We start from the raw sequence: 20,905 nt of genomic DNA, 5'->3' as shown, positions 1-20,905 counted from the left end.
CAAACAATCCACTCACCTCTACCTCCCAAAGTGCAAAAATGTCCCTGTCCCTGTTCTTCTTTTTATTTTTCTTTTCTTCTTCTTCTTTTTTTTTTTTTTTTTTTTTTTGAGACGGAGTCTCACTGTCGCCCAGGCTGGAGTGCAGGGGCACGATCTCGGCTCACTGCAAGCTCCGCCTCCCGGGTTCACACCATTCTCCTGCCTCAGCCTCCCAAGTAGCTGGGACTACAAGCGCCCGCCACCACGCCAGGCTAATTTTTTGTATTTTTAGTAGAGACAGGGTTTCACCGTGTTAACCAGGATGGTCTCAATCTCCTGACCTCATGAATGTCCCTATTCTTGATGTAAACTTTTAGAGAAACGAGTCACAAAAGTTGAGCCCCTACCATATAATGTTCTTCTCTTCGCTTGTGTTGAATATCCCCACAGGCTCCCTGGAGCAGCTCCTGCTCCTGGCACCCCAGGCTTCCGCCCTCGAGCCACACTGGCCCACAGAGCCCCTCATCCCGCTGCCTCCAGTTCATCTCTGCCAGGATGCCGAAGTGCCCCTCGGCTCTCTGTCTTGTCATTCCTCACCCCTGTGTCTTCTTCTGGACCATCCCGGCAAGGACCAGTGAGTCTTTCATGAGGTGGGTGCAGTGACCAGGATGGCCAGCAGAGGCCGCACGGAGATGCGCACCCAGGGCATGGCAGGTGGAATCCTGTTGTGTTGGTGCGCTTGGCAGCCTGAGTATGAGGACAGCATGGCGGCAGCCAGAGACCCGCATTTTGGGTCTGACTCTTCCCCTCTGTGGGCCTCAGTTTTTTCATCTGTAAAGTGGAGGGAGGTGGCTTGGAACCCCTGGATGGTTGCTAGGCAACTTTGCTGCATCAACAACATCCTGGGGACCTTTCTGATTGATGCTGGGGGAAGGGAACTGTCTTGAACTCCCTTTGGCAGAAAAAATTTGCCCAGCAGCCTTAGGCAATGGAGCAAGATTACTCCAGGGCCCTTCCTCAGACGTGACTGAGAAAACAGAGCCCACTAGGCACCAGCTTACAGAGGGGACTCACCCCTGGGAGAAAGCAGGGCTTCAAATCAGGCTGCCCATGAGCTGCCTGTGGTGATGTGGGACATGGAGACCCCTCTGGAGGCCCAGAGCCCAGGTGATGGGCGGCAGCCTCCTGGAGTACGTTTCTGCCCATCTCTGGAAAAGCCCAGGCAGGCCTTGGTGGGAAGAGAGAACACACACCCTCCTGCCCTCCACAGCTGCAGACCCTGGCAACAAGCCTGGAGGCTCAGTCATCCTCCTTGCTCAGGGGGACTGTCCTGCCCTAGTTCTCAGCCCTGCCTCTCCACCAGCTCCTCATTCTGGACTGAGCTAGGAGAGCAGGGTAAAGGCCTAGGGATCTCTTCAAAGACACATAGCATGGGGGCTTGAAGACACTCCAGAGAACAGGGCCCAGGACCCAGTCCTCACAAGCACAGAGAAGACCCCTCCCGCCCCACCCCCACCCCCCACTCTTCATACCCAAAGCATTAAAGGACAAGACACAGGCATGACACTGGTGGAGAACATTCTCTACAAAAGTGGTAATGAGCCTGCAGGAGGGATTCGGGGTACAGTGGTGGGCACACAGAGCCTGCTCCACCCCAGCACCGGCAGAATCAGGAGGGGCTGCGGCAGTAAATGGACAAGGAATGGGAGATAAGGGGCAGCACCTAGGGCTCTGGGAAAAACAAGTCGGCACTTGGGGGTGGCCCCAGGCTCAGGCCCAGAGAACAGGGAGAAGCGCTGCAGTGGGCTCCAGCTAGCAGTGGCAGGCAGCCAAGCCCTCAGTGTCCTGCAATAGGACAGGGGCCATCTCCTCCATGCCCCCGCTCTGGGCATGTATATGGGAATGGGAACCCCCGGACAGACCAAAAAGAGGCCTTTGAGGGCTCTCTTTCCCCTACCCCAGCCAAGGGGGCCCCGGGAGGAGCTGGGGGCTGTGGCCATGCTCCCAGCAGGAGCTGCTTCCCAAGCTGAGGTCAGGGATGGGGGGCCATGGCTGAGAAAGGAGGAGAGCACCTCTGCATGGGGTGCGAAGGGGCACACACATGTCGGCGGGCTCCTGAGGGACTCTCCCATATCTGTGACCTCGGTCTGGCTGGAGAGCTCTGGGGGCACATGTCTGAGGACACATGCTCTGACCACCCTCTGAGCTGGCGTTGCCCCTGGTCTCACCACCATCACAGGGCTGGGACACAGGCGAGCTCTCCCTTAGCCCCGATCCAGCAGCCCAGCCCCTCTGTGGTAAGGAGGGAAACTTACCAAACAACACCCAAGGTGAGCGCGCACACGCACGCATGCACACACACACGCATAAACACACACGTGTGCACGCATGCACACACATGCATAAACACACACAAACGCGCGCGCACATGCACACACATGCATAAACACACACAAACGCACGCACGCACACATGCACACACATGCATAAACACAAACGCGCGCACATGCACACACGTACACACACATGCACACACACACATGCATGTGCATGCACACGTACGCAAGAACACACACACAAGCACACACATACCACACATGTACACACACATACACGCACACACATGCATACATGCACACATACAGCCCTGGTGACCTGGGGACAATCTGCAGTTTAGCTTATCCACTTTCTCCAGTGTCCGTATCGCAGGACTTACCCAACCCAGGCCCAACACCCAGCCACACCCTGTTCTGCCTGTCTCAGGCCTGGGAGACTGAGGAGGTTGGCGGACACCTTTCTCTGGCCCAGCGCATGCCTGCCAGGCCTGGGGGCTATAACACTGCAGCCTGTTGGTCTAGCACCTTGCATCTAGTGCCCTGGCCCTCTGGGGTCCCTGGCGGGGCCAGGCTGCACAACAAAAAAGCGGGAGGCTGGAGGAAGACAGGCCAGGCTCCATCCCTGGATGAGCTGGGAAGGGCGTCAGTACCCCCACCCCACCCCAGCCTGGCTCTCCAGCTCCGGGCCTTGGCCACTGGCTGAAGGAGGGGATGCTGGCTGTGCTTGGAATGGGTGCAGACTGAAAGTTGGGGCATTTGGCTGAAGAGTCTGGCTGAGGAACTTCCCCTCTGGGGTGGACTGGAAGAGGGGAGGCAGCTCAAACTCTTCCCTTCACAAAAATGCAGGAAGTGAGCAAGTCTCCGGCCTGAGCACAAGAGAACAAGACCATCAGGGGAGGGGTGGGAGAGGCCACGGCGCCCGGGACAGGCACACCCTCCGGCATCCACCTCCCACACTCCCATCCAGTTCCATGCCCCTGCCCTCCCTCTGGGGTAAGCCTCCCCCAAGTCTACATGTCCTTTAGGGCTGCTCAGAATGGGTGGCTCAGGGCCTTTGAGACCCCTCAGAACTGGAGGGGACATTCTCTTGCCCCTCTGGTGCCTCCAGGCTACACCCTCTGCTTCAAGGTGTGGACAGGCTTTCAAAGGAGTCGACCCACGTGGTCCTTGCTCCTGGGGAAGGGGCCGCAGGGCTGGCGACTGTGAGGACCTTGAGGCCCCACCATAGGTTGTGGCAACTTGCAATTCATTTTGGTCTGGGGAGAGGAGCCCCCCGTTATCTGTGGAGGAAGAGACAGAAAGAAACAGATTTCACATGAGGTCCTTTAGAGGCATCATTTTCACCCAGGACAGCCATCTGGACAACTTAGCCTTCCCATCTCTCAGCAGGTTGATGGTCAGGGATGGAGGATGCCAGCCTACGGGTGACCTCTCCATCCCCAAAACTCTAAACCAGCCTGCCTCCCCACACCCTCCCTGCCCCAGCCACTCAGGATAAAGGCCATAGATACCTAAGAGGAAATGAGGACAGCGTTTGTTGGGCTTGTGGGATGCTGCAGGGGAGGGGCCAGGGCAGGGGCTGGCCACAGCGTGACCATGGCGGCAGCGGCCTTGGCCAACTATGACCGGCTTTGGAACGTGAACTCTGCCTCCAGGGCTGCTGCTGGCCCTCTTGGGAGCATTTGCCCACGTTCCTGGTTGCAGAGTTCAGGAATAGCAGGTAAAACATCTGCCTAAAGCCGGGCGCGGTGGCTCATGCCTGTAATCCCAGCACTTTGGGAGGCCGAAGTGGACAGATCACCTGAGGTCAGGAGTTCGAGATAAGCCTGGCCAACATGGCAAAACCACATCTCTACTAAAAATACAAAAATTAGCTGGGCATGGTAGTGCACCCCTGTAATCCCAGCTACTCAGGAGGCTGAGGCAGGAGAATTGCGTGAACCTGGGAGGTGGAGGTTGCAGTGAACTGAGATTGTGCCACTGCACTCCAGCCTGGGCAACAAGAGGGAAACTGTCTTAAAAAAAAAAAAAAAAAAAATCTGCCTGAGGTCTTGGGCAACTGAGAGGCCCTGCTGACTGCAAGCCCTGTATCCCATGGGAGCCACCTTGACCCCACGCTCTAAAGCCATGCAGACCAGGGATCAAGCCCAGCTCCATGCTGAGCAGCAGCAGGACCTTGAGGTGAGCTATTCTAACTGTCTGAGCCTCCACTTGCTCATCCGCTATAAAATGGGAACGATATAATCCACCAATACAGTCCGGGCACACGGGCTTTTAGAGGGATTAAGCAAGAGAACTTGTTCAAGGGCACAATCCAGCACCTGGGAGGTGGGAGGGCTCAAAAACACCCCAGCTGTGATTCCCGTGACTGTTGAAACTCGTTGACACTAAGACGACCATTTCCCCACATGTTGATGTCCCCAAAATCAAGGTGCGCTTTACACTAGCTGTGATAAGAATGCCTCGGGTCATCATTAAATTGGCAACTTCTTTTTCTGAGCTGGTGGTAAATAAAATAAGGGGGCCTTTTATCATCGATGGCCCCATTTCGATTTTATGAAATACAGTAGCCCCCACCCCCTACTCCTGAATAGGCAGATCTGTACGCCCTCCCCAGGGGCCTTCCAACTCCTGTTCCTCCATCCCCCTACCAGGCTGGACACTCACAGCTCTGTGTCCTCCAGGGCCGGCGGGCGTTCCATCGCCTGCCGCCGCCTCCTCACGGCCCCCAAGATCTTCTTTCGGGGCCCCAGGGGGACGCTGATGCTGCGGAGGTCGAGGTCAGAGCACAGCATCAGAGCCTCGAGGTCAATCTTCTCCTGCCGCAGGAGGGCGGCAAAGTCCTCCATGTGCAGAGAGGCCAGAAAGGTCTCCAGCGGGCTGGTCTCGGGCTCCAGGTCCTCGTCCAAGCCTAAGTCCAGCTCGTCCCAGGGCAGCTCCTCCCCACAGCTGCGGTCCTGCAGGCTGTTGGCACTGCCCAGGCTGTCATCGTCCAGGCTGGGGGAGCTCTGCAGCCGACCCCGAGGCGCTCCCATCCCGTCTAGCCCCCCATCCTCGCGGCCCAGTCCGTGCAGCCCACTGCTCAAGTAATTTCTGCGGAACACCATGGTGCCCAGGCCGGGGCGGGTAAAGAGGGAGTCGTGGCCTGAGTCGGTGCTGACCTCCGAGTGGGCAGGCTCGGCTGCCAGCGTGGCACGGGAGACACTGTCCTCGTCTGAGAGGAACATGTCCCGGAGCGGGGCTCGGCCCCACTCCTTGGGATTGGCGTAGGTGCCCTGGCGCACGAACATCACGTCGTTGCCCAGCTGCAGGCCCGAGAGCGAGCGGGCGCTCTTGCGCCCATCCTCGGAGACTTTGAAAGTGCCTTCACCGCCCTGCTTGCGCCGCTCCAGCTTCTTCTGCATCTTGGTCTTGCCCCTGGCCGTGCCGTGCAGCGTGGCCTGCGAGTACGGCAGGTGGCTGCCCAGCGCCAGGTGCTGCAGCCGGCGGCTCAGGGTGCTGGACGTGAGGCTGGAGAAACTGAGGGTGTCGGAGCGCTCGGCCAGCTCGCGCCGGTAGCGCCGCTCCATGCGTTCGTGGTGCTTGCGCTGCAGCTTGGCGCACTCGCGGATGCGCCGCTCCGCCTCGCGGAAGGCCTTGTCCTTCAGCTTACCCACTAGCTTGGGGTTGAGGCTGCTCTGCTTGGCCGCGATGGAGTCCAGGTAGCGCACGCATTCCATGTGGCCCTTCATGGCAGCCATGTCCAGCGGCGTGTGGTAGTCGTTGTCTAGGCACCAGATGTTGGCCCCGAAGGACACCAGGAAGGACAGGCAGTGCAAGTGGCCATTGGAAGCTGCCAGATGCAGGGGTGTGTTGCCCCAGATGTCACACTTGTCCGGGTCACCCCTGCAGGGAAAGCATCCAGGAGGGACTAGTGAGGAATCCTGGCTGGGGATGGAGGTGGAGGGAGTGGAGGGGGGAAGGGAGCTCCCCCACTGTCACAGCAACCCCCAAAGGGACCGTGGGCCTGAGACCTCTTCGACTCCAGGAGACCTGCAGGCCTGAGCCACCCAACAGGTGAGCCCAGGGGTGAGCCCAGGGGAAAATGGCCCCAGGCGTGCAGGGGGTGGGGTGTCAGAGAAGGCGGGACTGGGGCGGAGCCTTCCCCAAGCTAACTGAGGGCTGGGAATCTCAGGGGATAAATATTTGATGCCCTGAGAGAAGGGAGTAAATTATTCATGAGGCCCAGCACAGAGCTGGCCAGAGCACTGGGGGGCCAGGGCCGTGTCTGGGTCTCTAGGCAGGCATGGTGGTGAGTGTGGCTGCGTGTGCCGAGTGACGGTAAAAGAGAACAGACCGGAGGGTGGTGTGTACCAGGCCCCAGCCCTGGGTGAGCGTGTGTGAGGTGTGGGCTTGCATGTCACCAGGCAGGGCCCTGTCTACAGGGAGCAGGGCCAGCCCTGGCAAGCCCGAGTGTGAGAGGAAGTGTCGGGCCTTGGCCTGGGCCAAGAGGGGAGTGCGGGGGCAGCCAGGACTGGAGGGGAGGAGGAGGGAAATCAGCTGCCCGCGCTCCGAAGCCCTCCCTTCCCCAGGCTGCCCCCTCTTTGGTATCCCTGCAAGGCTGTCTCACTTGAGCCTGTCCAGGGACCCCCCCCAACAGCCCCCACAAGCACCCCTCACACCAGACTGTGTCCCTCAGGGCAAGCTCCCAAGACTCCTCCGGAGCTCTCCCTCCCTTGGGGGCCCAGCACAGCACCCCTGCCCTGCACTAATGAGGCCACGAGGCCAACCCCCAGGGCTGGGGGAAGAATCACTCCCTTGTCTCAACAGCTCCCTACACACTCCCTCCTGGGCGTCCCCTCCTGGCCACCAAGTCCTACAGGCCAGTGTGGGAAGGGCCTGCCAGCACCCGACCCACACCCCATCAAACACCAATCCTGGTCTCTGGAGGAGTTGGGGCTTGGTGTACCCAAGCGGAGACCTCTTCCCCTCCTCCCCTCCTCCCGTGAGCCTCTCTGAAGGGATGGCAGGGGACAGTGTCACTGTGTGCTCTCCTGGGATGAGGAGGGGCCAGTCAGCCTTGGCCTCCCGGGACATGGCTCAGCCGCCCAGGCTTCGAGGCTGCTCCCACCTGATGCTAGGCCCAAGGAGCAGCCCAAGGAGAGGGCAAGAGGGAGGGGTCTTCAGCACCCACTACATGATCAGGCCATAGGCCAGTGCCTGGGCCCCAGCCCCCTCTCCCATGACCTGACGCTTCATATCAACCCTCCTGGGGTGTCCTGTCCACCCCTCATCCTGTCCAGGCTGCCCTGGTGTCCAGACCAACCTGACTCCTCTTTATAAAGCCATTGGGGCTAAGGGAGTTGGTCACAGTCATTTGACTTTAGCCCCAAGGAACCCATGTCAGTGGCTCTAGTCCTGGAGGTGGCTTAACTGCCACCTCGAGGCCCCTTCCCTGGCGCTGACACCTGCACTCTATGCCCACCCCTCCCCCTAGGACAACTCCAAAGGGAGGGGGAGGGGAGAGAGGCCCCTTCAGGGTGACCACATCACAGTCTCCCCATTGCTTAGCTGTGCCTGGCTGTTGGGGAGGGACTTAGAGAGAGTTAATGGGGTGGCTGAATCAGTGACATTTGGCGCTCTGGACAGTGTCCATAAATCCCCGAAATGAGCAGGGTGATGGCAAGCGCTGTGTGACACCAGCCTGCCAGGGAAGGTGGGTGCTGGCTGGGAACGCCCTTTGGATCCAAGGCTGGGGAGTGGGCAGTGAAGACCCCACCCTTTCTAGCCCCCACTGCTGGCCCCTCCAGACTTCCCAGCCTTCTCTCCGAGTCTCATTAAGCCCCTCACTCTTACTTTCAGGGGGACCCCAGCCAGGGGATCTCTCCCACCTTCCCCTCACTCTGCAGCAACCCCCCATAATCAGGAACCCCCAAATCCTGGTTTCTCCCCCTCCTAGCCCCAGATCGAGGTCACAAGTGTTACAAGTGTCAGATGCCTCTGTTTGGGTCCCCCTCCACGTGTGTCTCACAAACGCCAGGGTCTAAGGGTCCACCTGTCTGCAGGGGAAGGAGGCAGCTCAGAGGAGGGGTGGACGATGGATCCCAGGGAGTCTGGGGTGGTCTCAGGGGTCTCAAGGGCGCTGGGTGGGGCGTACTCACCCGCGGCTCACAATGAGGCGCAGCGACTCCAGGTTGCCGTGGTAGGCAGCCCAGAGAGTTGGGGTCATGCCATCCTCGTCGGGGGCATTCAGCTCCTTCCGGGTGGCCTCCTTGAGGAGCTCCAGGTAGCCATCCCGGGCTGCCCGGTGGTACTGGTCGTTCATGGCGCCCGAAGTGGACGGAGTGGGCGGGGGACACGGAGAAAGGCCCCCCGCAGGGGAGGGCGGCGGGGTTAGGGCTGAGGCATGAGGTTGGGGGAGGGGGCCGGGCAGGGGCCGGGGCCGCCAGCCCCGGCTGCCGCAGACGGAGGGTGCGGAGCGCCAGAGCCGCGACTACCGGGACATCTGAGCCGCTCACCCGGCGGCGGAGGGGGGCGGCGGGGGGAGCCGAAATCTCCCTCTGTCCAGGGAGCCGCCCCCGGTCTTCCCCTGGGTCCTAAACACCCTGCATGCACCTCAACACTCGAGGGTGACCCACGCAAGGCCCTGCCCTCCTCTTCAAAAGTGCCCACCCCGGGGCCCCGCCCTGTGACGCCCAGTCCGGGGACAGGCAGGGGTCTGTCCTAACTAGAGCCTGGGGAGCTGTGGCTTCCTATTTCTCCACCTGTCAGTGGAACGAGCCGAGAGCTGGGGAGGGTTGCCGGAGGGCGTGGTGGGTGAGCCGTCCTGAGCTCCAGGACAGTGGACCTAAGAAGGGACACCAGCACCGACCACAGTGTGGTCAGCGAGTGGGACAGGCCAGGCCGCCGCCGCCCGCACGGAGTCCCTCGACCGCGGTCCAGCAGAGGGCGCTAGAGGACTGGCAGCGGCTCCGTGCGCCACGTGGAACTTCGCACCCAGGCCCCGGACTTCGCAGCATCCAGCAGAGCGCGGGCCGGCGGGGGCGCGGGCAGGGCGGTGGGTTAGAGGAAAAAAGAGCTTGGATCACTGCGAGGACCGTAGGGGAGAGGGGGGCTGAGGTTCCCACCCCGAGCAGGAGCAGGGGAGCACAGGATTCAGGGTGCGCCGCGGCTGGAGGGCGTCAGGGTGCCCGCGGGCTTTTAGGACGTCTCTTGAGCTTAGCTCTCGGGGCTCTGGGCGCCTGGAATGCTGCACGCCAGGGCGCGGTGGGCACCGGGGGCGGGGTGCCCTCTGGGTGCCTCAGTGCGGGGCCGCGCCCGAGCCTGGCTGCACCGGGGTGACGGAGTGGGGTCGCCTGTCAAAGGGTAAATATGAATCTTGCCTTATCTGGCTCCTGCGGGCTCTTCCCTAAATTCACCTTGGAGAAAGATGGATCATGTGAGCGGGACTGAGAGCTTTATGGAGCCGAACTCCCGCGGCTGTAAATCACCCTGTCCTCCTGGGTATAAAGCACCTGTCCATCCCGGCGTGGGAGAGAGGAGACGTTCACCGTCCCCTGACCCCCAGCTCAGCGCCGGCTCCAAGCCCAGCCAGGTGGGTGCCCCGGGCCAAAGGGCAGTCGGACTTGGGGAGTGGGGACCTTGGAGGGGTCCAACCGGGTGCTGCCGCTTCTCCTTTCTTTCTTCCTGTCCAGCGAGAGGGGCAGGTTCCGTGTTTTCTCTTCCCTTTTCCCAGCGCTTCCTCCAGCACCCGAAGCCCCCACCCTGCGGTTCAGGAACTCCGTAGTCCCCAAATCTAGGGATGAGATGGGGGAAGGAAAGCTGTCGGGGTTGACCTGGAGTTTTGTCCGCTCCTCCCCGACAGTAATCCCTCTAGCCTTCTCCAGTCGCCCCCGCCATGTCCGAGGAGCTGGCCCCGGGCCCCAAGGAGAGCCCCCCGGCGCCTCGGGCGGGCCCCAGGGAGGTGTGGAAGAAGGGCGGCCGCCTGCTGTCCGTGCTGCTGGCCGCGAACGTGCTGCTCCTCGCCTGCACGCTCATCAGCGGCGGAGCCTTCAACAAGGTGGCCGTGTACGACACCGACGTGTTCGCGCTGCTCACCACGATGATGCTGCTGGCAATGCTCTGGATCCTCTTCTACCTCCTCCGAACCGTGCGCTGCCCCTGCGCCGTACCCTACCGGGACGCGCACGCTGGCCCCATCTGGCTCCGAGGTGCCAGGGGAGGTGGGGGCTAGGTGGGGTGGGCACAGCAGGGAGCTACAGGCTAGGGCTCTCACAGGAGTTGCAGAGCCCAGGGTGACATATAAGGGTGAGAGTTTGCCTAGAGAGGACCAGGAGGACCGGAGGGTGAGGTGGGCTGCAGTTAAGGATAAAGAGGAAGGGAAGGGGTCCTGGGGAAGGGATAAATAGAGGGATGGGCTGGGACCTCTTTGTCCCCTGGTCCGAAGATTGGAGAGGGCTGGTTAAGGGGGGGCCTTTGATGGAGAGCAGGAACCAGAAGACAGCAGTCACTGAAAGAGCCCAGCCAGGGCCCTTTGCAGTATACACACAGCCCCAAAGAGACGGGGGCTTGGTAGCAGGTCCATCCATCCACCCACTCAGTCATACACTCACCCTTCCATCCACCCATTCACCTTTCAGTCTGTCTATACCCCTATCCACCTATCCTCCCACCCTCCCCATTGATCCATCCAACAGCGCACTCACTCACTTGTCCACCCACCCATCTAGCTTCCCATCCTCAGGGCCTGTCCTCAGCTGGGCAGGCCTTCTCTCCTGCCTCTCTGATCTACTACCACCACCCACTCGCCCTGGTTCTCAGGTGGACTGGTGCTGTTTGGTATCTGCACCCTCATCATGGATATCTTCAAGACCGGCTACTACTCCAGTTTCTTTGAGTGCCAGTCAGCCATAAAGATCCTGCACCCTGTCATCCAGGCTGTGTTTGTCATCATCCAGGTGGGTGGAGGAGTGTCGCTGTGTGGAAGAAAGGAGCTAACACTTGGCCATTGGAAAGGACCCAACAAGGGGTCGGAGACCTGAGCTCCACCCGCCTCGTATCCTGAGCTATTAAGTAAACTGGGGACAGGACTGTAGAGAGCATCACAGGAGTCCATCAATGCGGAAACACCTCATAATGAAGTAATATCCCAATGTGAGCTCCCACTTGGAGCTCTGCAATGTTATTTCAACTTAAGCAGTGCCAGTAGTTAACACCTAGGAGGTGTGAGCTGTGACAGCCAGCCCTGTCTCCTAGAACCTGGCCTGCCCTCCTTGGGTACCCGTAGGGGGCTTCTGTGTCAGTCCAGGCTCCTGCCAGCTTGGTCCCTCTGTTCTGTATTTGTTTGGAAAGTAGGGTAGCCTGTAACTGGGATTTCTCAAACATTCATTTTGTAGTTGTTGTTGCATAAACAATACTTTGAAAGATCTTCTGATTGAGCTGAGACGGGACTGCGCTTAGATGCGATCAGAACAGCCCCCAGGCCTCTATCATGACCAAAATGGCATCGTGGATGATGTCCTCCCCAGAAACATCACCCCTGCTGCCCAGGTTTTCACAGTTCAGCACACATGTGGTTGTGGCATTTATGTAGCTTTAGTCTTTCATATTTTATGGGTTTGAAGAATACTCAGGTAAAATGAAAATATAGATATCCCCACATCACCAAATGCCATAGCAGGGATTCACAGGCAGCCAGACGGTAGCAAGGCCTGGTACGGTGACAGAGGAAGAGGATGAGCAGGGGATGTTGTCAAAAGAAGGTGAGAAGTCCACAGAGGCTCCTTCCACCCTGAGCAAGACCTAACCTGAGGCTGGCCTTGCTCCTAGAAAAAAAAACAAACAAACTAGGTAGTCAGAAATCTACTTGACCCCCACCTCCGCACAAAATAAACCCCACCACAGGCAGGGTTTTACATGTGATGTTTTGCAAACCTTTAAAGAATGGAGAACCACTATTTTATACAAACTGTGTCAAAATAGAAAGAGACAGTGTTCCCCGCCTCATTTTTTTTCTTTTTCCTTTTTTTTTTTTTTTTTTTTTTTGAGATGGAGTCTCACTCTGTCGCCCAGGCTGGAGTGCAGTGGCACAATCTTGGCTCACTGCAAACTCCGCCTCCCGGGTTCAAGCGATTCTCCTGCCTCAGCCTCCCGAGTAGCTGGGATTTTAGGTGCGTACCACCACACCCAGATAATTTTTTTATTTTTTAGTAGAGATGGGGTTTTACCATGTTGGCCAGGCTGGTCTCAAGCTCCTGACCTCAAATGATCCACCTGCCTCGGCCTCCCAAAGTGCTGGGATTACAGGTGTGAGCCACCGCACCCAGCCCCCGCCTCATTTTGTGAAGCTAAAATGAACCTGATGACTCGGTGTAAGGTTCCTCAGGTGGAGAGAACAAGATGGCATGGACATGGGTGCACTGGAGTTTTGTCCATCTATGGAGTAAATGACTCTCACCAATGTCTCTCAATACAGACCTACTTCCTCTGGGTCTCCGCTAAAGACTGCGTTCACGTCCACCTGAATCTGACCCGGTGAGAGCTGCAGCTCCATGCCTGTGCCCAGTATGCTGGTGTTCACCTTGCAGGAGAGATTCGGGCTTTCCACCCCGGAGCAGGGCCTCTCTTTATGTCCCCTGGGTGGGGTTGCAGCCAAGGCCTCCTTGCTTTGTCAGGCTGACTTCCACTACTTTGTGGGGCCCTTTCTCCCAGGGGAGGGAGTGGTGGTGGCCCCCGGGAAAATCTCCTAGCCCTGTCTTGGGTGGCATACCGGCCAGGCTGTGTTCCTAGCAAAATCAGCTTCCCTGTTCACACAGGGCCTGGCTGCTTTCTCATTTCTCAACACCAGCTTTCAGTATTGCTCCCCAACCTGCCAAAGGGTCACAGGCTTCTTTGTCCCTGCCCCCAACCCCAAACAGGTGTGGTCTCATGTTCACACTCACCACCAACCTGGCCATCTGGATGGCGGCCGTGGTGGACGAATCTGTGCACCAATCCCACTCCTACAGCAGTTCTCACAGCAACGCCAGCCACGCCCATCTCGCCTCTGACCGTGAGTTTCCCCTTAATGCTGGCCCTGTGGCTACCAGGCCTTGGGCTGGGTGCTTTGTGAGTTTGTAACGTCAGTCTCCCATGAGGGCATGGAGGCAAAGGAGAGAGCCAGGGGCCTCCTCCTGCTGCAGGATCTACCTCTGCAGGATAGGTGTAGGTGACCCCAGAAGGGAAGTATCGGGGCACCCTTTTATCCTTGAAGCTGCAGCCCAGGCCCCCCGTCCAGTCTCCATCCCACCAGGAAGGACCCAGGACCAGGAGCAGTGGTTCATGCTTGTATTCTCAGCACTTTGGGAGGCCAAGGCAGGCGAATTGCTTGAGCTCAGGAGTTCGAGACCAGCCTAGGCAAGATGATGAAACCCCATCTCCACAAAAAATTAGCCGGGTGTGGTGGTGCATGCCTGTGGTCCCAGCTACTGTGGGAGGCTGAGGTGGGAGGATCGCTTTAGCCTGGGAGGTCCAGACTGCAGTGAGCTGTGATTGCGCCACTGCACTCCAACCTCGGTGACAGAGTGAGACCCTGTTTCAAAAAAAAAAAAAAAGAGAGAGAGAGACCCAGACCCAGAATCCAGGAAGAAAGGGCAAGAGTGATCAAGCTAGGACAAGCAGAAGGGAGGCAGTGTGGTTCTTTGGTGCAAGCATGGATCAGATGGGAGAGCCCGGGGAGGAGGAGAAGGTAAGAAATAATCATGGCCCTGTGGCTACCAGGCCTTGGGCTGGGTGCTTTGTGAGTTAATGTTAATGGTGACAATTTACTGAGGTCTGTATGTCAGGCACTGTGCTGAGTGTTTTAAACACTGCATTTAACCCTCAAGACTTCCCTGTGAAATAGGGACTCTCCCCATTCCCATGCATAGGTGCAGAAACTAGGGCAGAGAGAGCTTAAGTAACTCACCCAAGGTCTAGCACTAGCATTCATATCCATCTTTGTTTTTAATCAATATGCTAAACTAGGGAGGAACGGGATCCAGTCTCCAGTCTTCATTCTCTGGACTTCTCTAGGGTCCCCCAATAGCCAGGACCAGACAAGATAACTAAGACATGCATGCTCCTAGCATGGGAAGGTCCAGCAACAAAAAGCATGGCCCCCGCCCTCAGGGAGACCCCAGCCCAGCAAGCCTTACAAAGGACCACCCTGAACAAAGAGGACTCCTGAGGGTGCAAAACCAAACCAGGGAGGTGATGGACTTCACGTGGGGGCCTGCAGACTGGAGAGAGGCCTGTCGGAGAAGTACTTGTCCCAGGGTCAGAAGTCAGGCAGTTTGCACCCACTCTGCATTTACAAGTCACGTCACCACGTTGAGCTTCAGTTTCTTCATCTGCAAAACCAGCAGGGCTAGTTCTTAGGATGAAAAGAGACATTTGCCAAAGCCCAGAGTATCCTACAAATACATTCTGGAGTCAAGTCAAGACTCCTTTCCATGTGGTACAAACAAAAGTAACGGGAGGTCATGGTGGAGACTTGGGCACAGCAGCTGGCTTTCTGGGCTATTCAGATGGTGGGGAGAGCCGTGAGGAAGCTTGAACTTTAGAGGTTCCCAAGAGCCACTTTCTATCTCAGGGAGCCAGAGCAGGAAGGGATGGAAGGAATGGAGTGAGGTAAAGTGAGCAGCCCTGGGGTTCAGACGGTTTTTTTGTTTTGTTTTGTTTTGTTTTGTTTTTGAGACAGAGTCTTGCTTTGTTGCCCAGGCTGGAGTGCAGTGGCGCGATCTCAGCTCACTGCAACCTCTGCCTCCTGGGTTCAAGCAATTCTCCTGCCTCAGCCTACCATATAGCTGGGACTACAGGTGCATGCCACCATGCCTAGCTAATTTTTGTATTTTTGGTAGAGACGGGATTTCACCATGTTGGTGAGGCTGGTCTCAAACCCCTGACCTCAGGTGATCCACCCACCTTGGCCTCCCAAAGTGTTGGGATTACAGGTGTGAGCCACTGCACCTGGCTTAGACTGTTCTTACTGAGCACTGATGTATCCCAGTCTCTGGCACACAGTAGGTGCTCAAGAAATATTTGTGAAGTGAAGGAATGTGCCATGCCCTGTGAAGGCATGAGGGATACCATGGTGAATATAGCAGGCGTGAAAGACAGGGATCCTGCCCTTAACAAAGGTCACAGGCTAGGTTGGGCGTGGTGGCTCACACCTGTAATCCCAGCATTTTGGGAGGCTGAGGCAAGTGGATCACTTGAGGTCAGGAGTTCGAGACCAGCCTGGCCAACATGGCGAAATCCTGTCTCTACTAAAAATACAAAAATTAGCAGGGCGTGGTGGCAGGCGCCTATAATCCCAGCTACTTGGGAGGCTGAGGCAGAGAATGGCTTGAACCCGGGAGGTGGAGCTTGCAGTGAGCCAAGATCACGTCATTGCACTCCAACCCGAGCAATAAGAGTGAAACTCCATCTCAAAACAAAACAGAAAGGGTCACAGGCTAGGGGTGAGGCCTCTCTAGGAAGGTGGGAGGGCAGTCCAGCCCTGTGTCTCTCTCTCCACGACAGAGCGTGCGGGCAACCCAGTGGGAGGAGACTCCTGCCTCTGCAGCACGGCTGTCTGCCAGATCTTCCAGCAGGGGTACTTCTACCTCTATCCCTTCAACATCGAGTACAGCCTCTTCGCCTCCACCATGCTGTACGTCATGTGGAAGAATGTGGGCAGATTCCTAGCCTCCGCCCCTGGCCACAGCCACACCCCATCGCCTCTCAGCCTCTTCCGGGACACCTTTTTTGCTGGCCCGGTTCTGGGCCTGCTGCTCTTCGTGGTAGGACTGGCTGTCTTCATCATCTATGAGGTTGAAGTGAGCGGGGGCGGGGGCCGCACCCGGCAGGCCCTGGTCATCTACTACAGCTTCAACATTGTCTGCTTGGGACTTACGACCTTGGTCAGCCTGAGTGGCTCCATCATCTACCGTTTTGACCGACGGGCCATGGACCACCATAAGAACCCCACGCGCACGCTGGACGTGGCCCTGCTGATGGGTGCCGCCCTGGGTCAGTACGCCATCTCCTACTACTCCATCGTGGCCGTGGTGGCGGGCACACCCCAGGACCTGCTGGCAGGGCTCGACCTCACCCATGCGCTGCTCATGATTGCCCAGCACACCTTCCAGAACATATTTATCATCGAGAGCCTTCACCGAGGACCACCCGGGGCTGAGCCTCACAGTGCCCCCACCAAGGAACCTTGCCAAAACCTCACCTTCACCAACCTGGACGCCTTCCACACCTTGCCTGCCTGCCCACCCACCCCCAGGCTGGTTAGCCCCAGCCCCGCAGACCAGCGAGAAGCAGTGGCCATCATCTCAGCCCCCAGAAGCCAATGGAGACGCCGGTGCCTAAGAGACATTTCTCTGTTTCTCCTGCTCTGCAATGTCATCGTGAGTAGCTGGGGCAAGAAAGGGTGGGCTTGGGAGACGAGGCTGAGGAAGGATGCTCTTGCAGGCTTAAACCCTTAGCCTCCTCTGTCTTACCCCCAGCCCACCTGAGAATCTTACAGCTCTCTAGGAAAGGAGCAGGTTCAGAGGAGGCCAGCTGTAGCTTTGGGGCAAATGGCATCTCAGGGCACACAGAGAAAATGAAATCCTAACATTCTGGCATCTAGGCAGCGGATGGAGCTGGAGGGGTCACAGGGAAGGTTGACACAGGGGCTGGGCAGAGGTGAGAGGGAGCTGAGAGCTGATGTAGAAGGCGGGGTCCTCACCCCCCAGTGGGAGGTGTGACTGCTCCTGGGAACTTGTGACCTGCCTGCTTCTCAGAATAATTGGAGCAGCCTCAGGAAGTAGCGGAGACCAGTGTAAGTGTGAGCGGTCTGTTAGCAGAGTGAAGTGGGAAGGAGGGTGTCTACAACAACCACCCCCTCCCCAGTGACTCAACGAAGATTAAGAGCAACAGACTTGGCCGGGCACAGTGGCTCACGCCTGTAATCTCAGCACTTTGGGAGCCTGAGACAGGCGGATGACTTGAGGTTAGGAGTTCGAGACTAGCCTGGCCAACATGGTAAAACCCCATCTCCACCAAAAATACAAAAATTAGCCAGGCATGGTGGTGTGCGTGCCTATAATCTCAGCTACTCGGGAGGCTGAGGCAAGGAAATTGCTTGAACCCAGGAGGCGGAGGTTGCAGTGAGTTGAGATTGCACCACTGCACTCTAGCCTGGGCAACAGAGTGAGACTCTGTCAAAAAAAGAAAAGCAACAGACTTCACCCAATACAAATATGTTCTCTGTATAGAAGTACCCCAGGGCAGAAACACTGGTAATGAAAGTACATCCCAACAGGGAAATGCTCCTGGTGTTTCTAGTACAACCCAAGACAGAAGTGGCCCAGTGGGGGCTTATTATTACCTCTGATGTAGAAACATGTACCTATGTGGGTACATCTCAAAGAGAAAAACAAATTTTTTTTTTTTTCGATACGGAGTCTTGCTGTGTCACCCAGGCTGGTGTGCAGTGGTGTGATCTCAGCTCACTGCAAGCCCTGCATCCTGGGTTCACACCATTCTCCTGTCTCAGTTTCCCGAGTAGCTGGGACTACAGGTGCCCACCACTACACCCAGCTAATGTTTTGTATTTTTAGTGGAGACAGGGGGGTTCACCGTGTTAGCCAGGATGGTCTCGATCTCCTGACCTCGAGATCTGCCCGCCTCAGCCTCCCAAGGTGCTGGGATTACAGGCGTGAGCCACAGCACCCAGCCGAGAAAAAAACACTTCTAATGAAGTTTCACTCAATAGAAAAACAATCCTTTCAGCTATAACCTCCAAAAGAAAAATATCCCTAATACAGAAAATTACTTAATGTGGGTATATCCCAGTACAGAGCAAGAGCGCCACAGTGAATTGTACCCCATGAAATCCTACCTGCATGAGGTACACCAGCGGCCCTAAGAGTCATTCTTAATGAGGTCCCACTCTGAAGGACCATCCACCAGGTCATGGGCCCCACGGATGTGGGGTGTTGCCATGCAGGAGCCTTCCAACACGATCAATTTCACTTCAAAAAAAACGTGGTCATCAGTTTCTGACCCTACCAGTAGAATCATTAAGGCCCAGACCTTGGCATGTCTTGGACTGACTTTGGTGCCTGGCCCCCTGCCCTCTGGCCCCACCCCCACCTTCCACACAGGCCTGGCTTACAGGCTAGGGGCCACCTTCTGGGAGGCTATTCTTGCTTCAGGCATCTGAGCCTAAATCACTTCCAGTAGCAGCTTCTCCATCTCCTTCATTTTATAGGACAGAACAGGCTCAGAGGGGACTGTGATGTGCCCAAGGATGAAGTTAATCAGGGGTAGGGGTGGGGCTAGCCTAGAAACCTTTGTTCTTTGCTTCTTACCCACACCTGAACCTTCTGAGCTCATAGCCAGAGAGGAAGCAGGATTCCAACTTCCACCTTCTGCCACTCCTAGGAAGGGAGACGGGGATAAGGGGAGAGCTGGAGGGCAGAGCTCAGGGAGGGCTGGGGTGGGGTGGCCTTCTATCTGAACCTCAAACTCCCTGCCCTGAGCCTATCTGATTCTGCCACCCCCACCCGTGTGCACACAACCCCCCAGGACAGAGCTGCTGATTTTGCTGCTTGTACCTCTTTTGCTAGTGAAACCTCTTCTCCCCTCCCTGATCGCACACTGAGGCCCTGCTAAAATTTTGGAAGAGGTGATCACAGGTGGACTCCTAGCCTGGGGATGGCAAATTCAGTTGGGCTCACTTCCTGAGCCCCTTAGAGAGTGCCAGGTCCTGTCCAAAATGCTAGAGCTGCCCATTCATGGACACCCAGCCCTCCCTGTCCACCAAGCTAGAAAGATGGGCCCCCATCTAGCCACGGCCCAGCAAAGCCCACAGCATCATCCAGACCAGCTCCTGAAATGCTCCTTTCTCCACACAGCTGTGGATCATGCCTGCCTTCGGGGCCCGCCCTCACTTCAGCAACACAGTGGAGGTGGATTTCTACGGTTACTCCCTCTGGGCAGCCATCGTCAACATCTGCCTCCCTTTTGGCATCTTCTACCGCATGCACGCCGTCTCCAGCCTGCTGGAGGTCTACGTGCTGTCCTGAGGCCTGCAACAGATGTGGGGGGCAGGAAGAGGGGGCTCAGCTCATGTGCCCACTCAGATACCCTCTGGAAATGAATCCCAGCTGGTGCCATATGACAGTTCATTTCCTGCTGGTCCCAGAGTGGAATTTTCACAAAAGTTATTTTTCCAGGTTCAATTTTTAAATCACAATCAGGACAGGCCCATCCACCCCAGTATGACCATGGGGCATGAGGTGACTGGGGAAGGGAGACCTCTCTTGGCAGCATTGCTAGGACCCAATGAGATCTGGAAGTGCCGGCTCTGGCTCCCTCTCTAATCCCATCCTGTGGCCTGGCCAGTGCACTGCCTGGAGCTGGAAACCAATAAACCTGTGATTTGGCCCCATCCCCACTGTTTGTCTCTGTTGTCCCATCTGAGGTGGTCACAGGAGAGGATCTTGGGAGTCAGAGCGGGAAGGGACCCTGGAGATTTTCAGATCTCAAGCTTTGCAGTGTAGTGAGCAAACTCCAAGTGACAGACTAGCTACAGAGTGGGTGACTGGAGTTCCGAAACTGTCATCTTCCTCTTCCCTTTATCTCCAATCGACTTACTTTTTTTTTTTTTTGAGACAGTATCTCATTTTTTTGCCCAGGCTGGAGTGCAGATAGCTCACTGCAACCTTAACCTCCTGGATTCAAGAGACCCTCCCACCTCAGCCTCCTGAGTAGCTGGAACTACAGCTACTACTGCCACCACGCCTGGCTAAATTGTGTGTGTGTGTGTGTGTGTGTGTAGATGGGGGTCTCATTGTGTTGCACAGTCTGGTCTTGAACTCCTGGGCCCGAGTGATCCTCCCGCCTCAGCCTCCCAAAGTGCTGGGATTTCAGGCATGAGCCACAGCACCCAACCTAATCATTATTTTCGTGTGTGTGTCCCGTGACACAAGAAAGTTTAGGAAGCAGCAACCTAGTCGCTGCTGCATTTTACAAAGAAGGAAGCTAAGGCCCAGAGAGGTAAAGTGACTTCCCCAAGGTCACACAGCTACAAAAAATCCAGAGCCTTTCTGCTAAGAACAATAATTTTCAAACTTTGTTTTCAAGCAGAACATTTTTTCCCTTCAAATAACATATTACAGGAACCCAACTTTATAACGTAGATATAGGCCGGGTGCGATGCCTCATGCCTGTAATCCCAGCACTTTGGGAGGCTGAGGCAGGCAGATCACTTCAGGTCAGGAGTTCGAGACTAGCCTGGTCAACATGGCAAAACCTTGTTTCTACTAAAAATTACAAAAATTAGCTGGGCATGGTGGCATGTACCTGTAATCCCAGCTACACAGGAGGCTGAGGCAGGAGAATCACTTGAACTCAGGAGGCAAAAGTTGCAGTGAGCCAAGATCATGCCACTGCACTCTAGCCTGGGAGTCAGAGCAAGACTCTGTCTCAAAAAACAAAACAAAAAAAAAAAAAAAGGAAAAATATATATATAGACAGAGAGAGAGAGAGAGAGAGAGAGGGCAGTTCTAGTTTAAAAGGAGTTGGGAGTCTCAGATCCTCACCACGTGGGC

General features: G+C 56.7%; 2 protein-coding genes across 3 annotated transcripts; one reads left to right on the top strand and one right to left on the bottom strand.

The window, feature by feature from the left end:
- Positions 1-1,543: 1,543 nt before the first annotated feature.
- On the bottom strand, positions 1,544-8,958 carry USH1G (USH1 protein network component sans). Of its 2 annotated transcripts, XM_008011808.3 has the most exons (3): positions 8,456-8,958; positions 4,983-6,200; positions 1,544-3,595 (listed from the first exon to the last, which is right to left on the bottom strand). In XM_008011808.3, exons 1-3 carry the CDS (start codon positions 8,617-8,619, stop codon positions 3,592-3,594), a joined length of 1,386 nt encoding a protein of 461 aa, XP_008009999.1. In that variant the 5' UTR covers positions 8,620-8,958; the 3' UTR covers positions 1,544-3,591. The 2 variants fall into 2 exon arrangements, with proteins under 2 accessions (XP_008009999.1, XP_008010000.1); XM_008011809.3 differs by lacking the exon at positions 1,544-3,595 and having other exon boundaries at positions 4,979-6,200.
- A 1,233-nt stretch (positions 8,959-10,191) lies between these two features.
- OTOP2 (otopetrin 2) lies at positions 10,192-19,743 on the top strand. The gene is made up of 6 exons (XM_008011811.3): positions 10,192-10,504; positions 11,115-11,251; positions 12,769-12,827; positions 13,211-13,344; positions 15,837-16,711; positions 19,208-19,743. Exons 1-6 carry the CDS (start codon positions 10,192-10,194, stop codon positions 19,376-19,378), a joined length of 1,689 nt encoding a protein of 562 aa, XP_008010002.3. The 3' UTR covers positions 19,379-19,743.
- Positions 19,744-20,905: the final 1,162 nt, after the last annotated feature.

Source organism: Chlorocebus sabaeus, chromosome 16, assembly GCF_047675955.1.
Source record: "Chlorocebus sabaeus isolate Y175 chromosome 16, mChlSab1.0.hap1, whole genome shotgun sequence".
NCBI classification, from domain to species: Eukaryota; Metazoa; Chordata; class Mammalia; order Primates; family Cercopithecidae; genus Chlorocebus; species Chlorocebus sabaeus.
The sequence above is the reverse complement of the archived record's forward strand: the minus strand, read 5'-3'. Positions and strand labels throughout refer to the sequence as shown.

Excerpts from the sequence above, each read along its gene's own strand:
- USH1G (XM_008011808.3), bottom strand. The coding sequence starts at position 8,619 with ATGAACGACCAGTACCACCGGGCAGCCCGGGATGGCTACCTGGAGCTC. Across the intron at positions 6,201-8,455 it reads CGCCTCATTGTGAGCCGCGG|GGGTGACCCGGACAAGTGTG; the intron begins GTGAGTACGCCC and ends CTTTCCCTGCAG.
- OTOP2 (XM_008011811.3), top strand. The coding sequence starts at position 10,192 with ATGTCCGAGGAGCTGGCCCCGGGCCCCAAGGAGAGCCCCCCGGCGCCT. Across the intron at positions 11,252-12,768 it reads CTGTGTTTGTCATCATCCAG|ACCTACTTCCTCTGGGTCTC; the intron begins GTGGGTGGAGGA and ends CTCTCAATACAG. Across the intron at positions 16,712-19,207 it reads TCCTGCTCTGCAATGTCATC|CTGTGGATCATGCCTGCCTT; the intron begins GTGAGTAGCTGG and ends TTCTCCACACAG.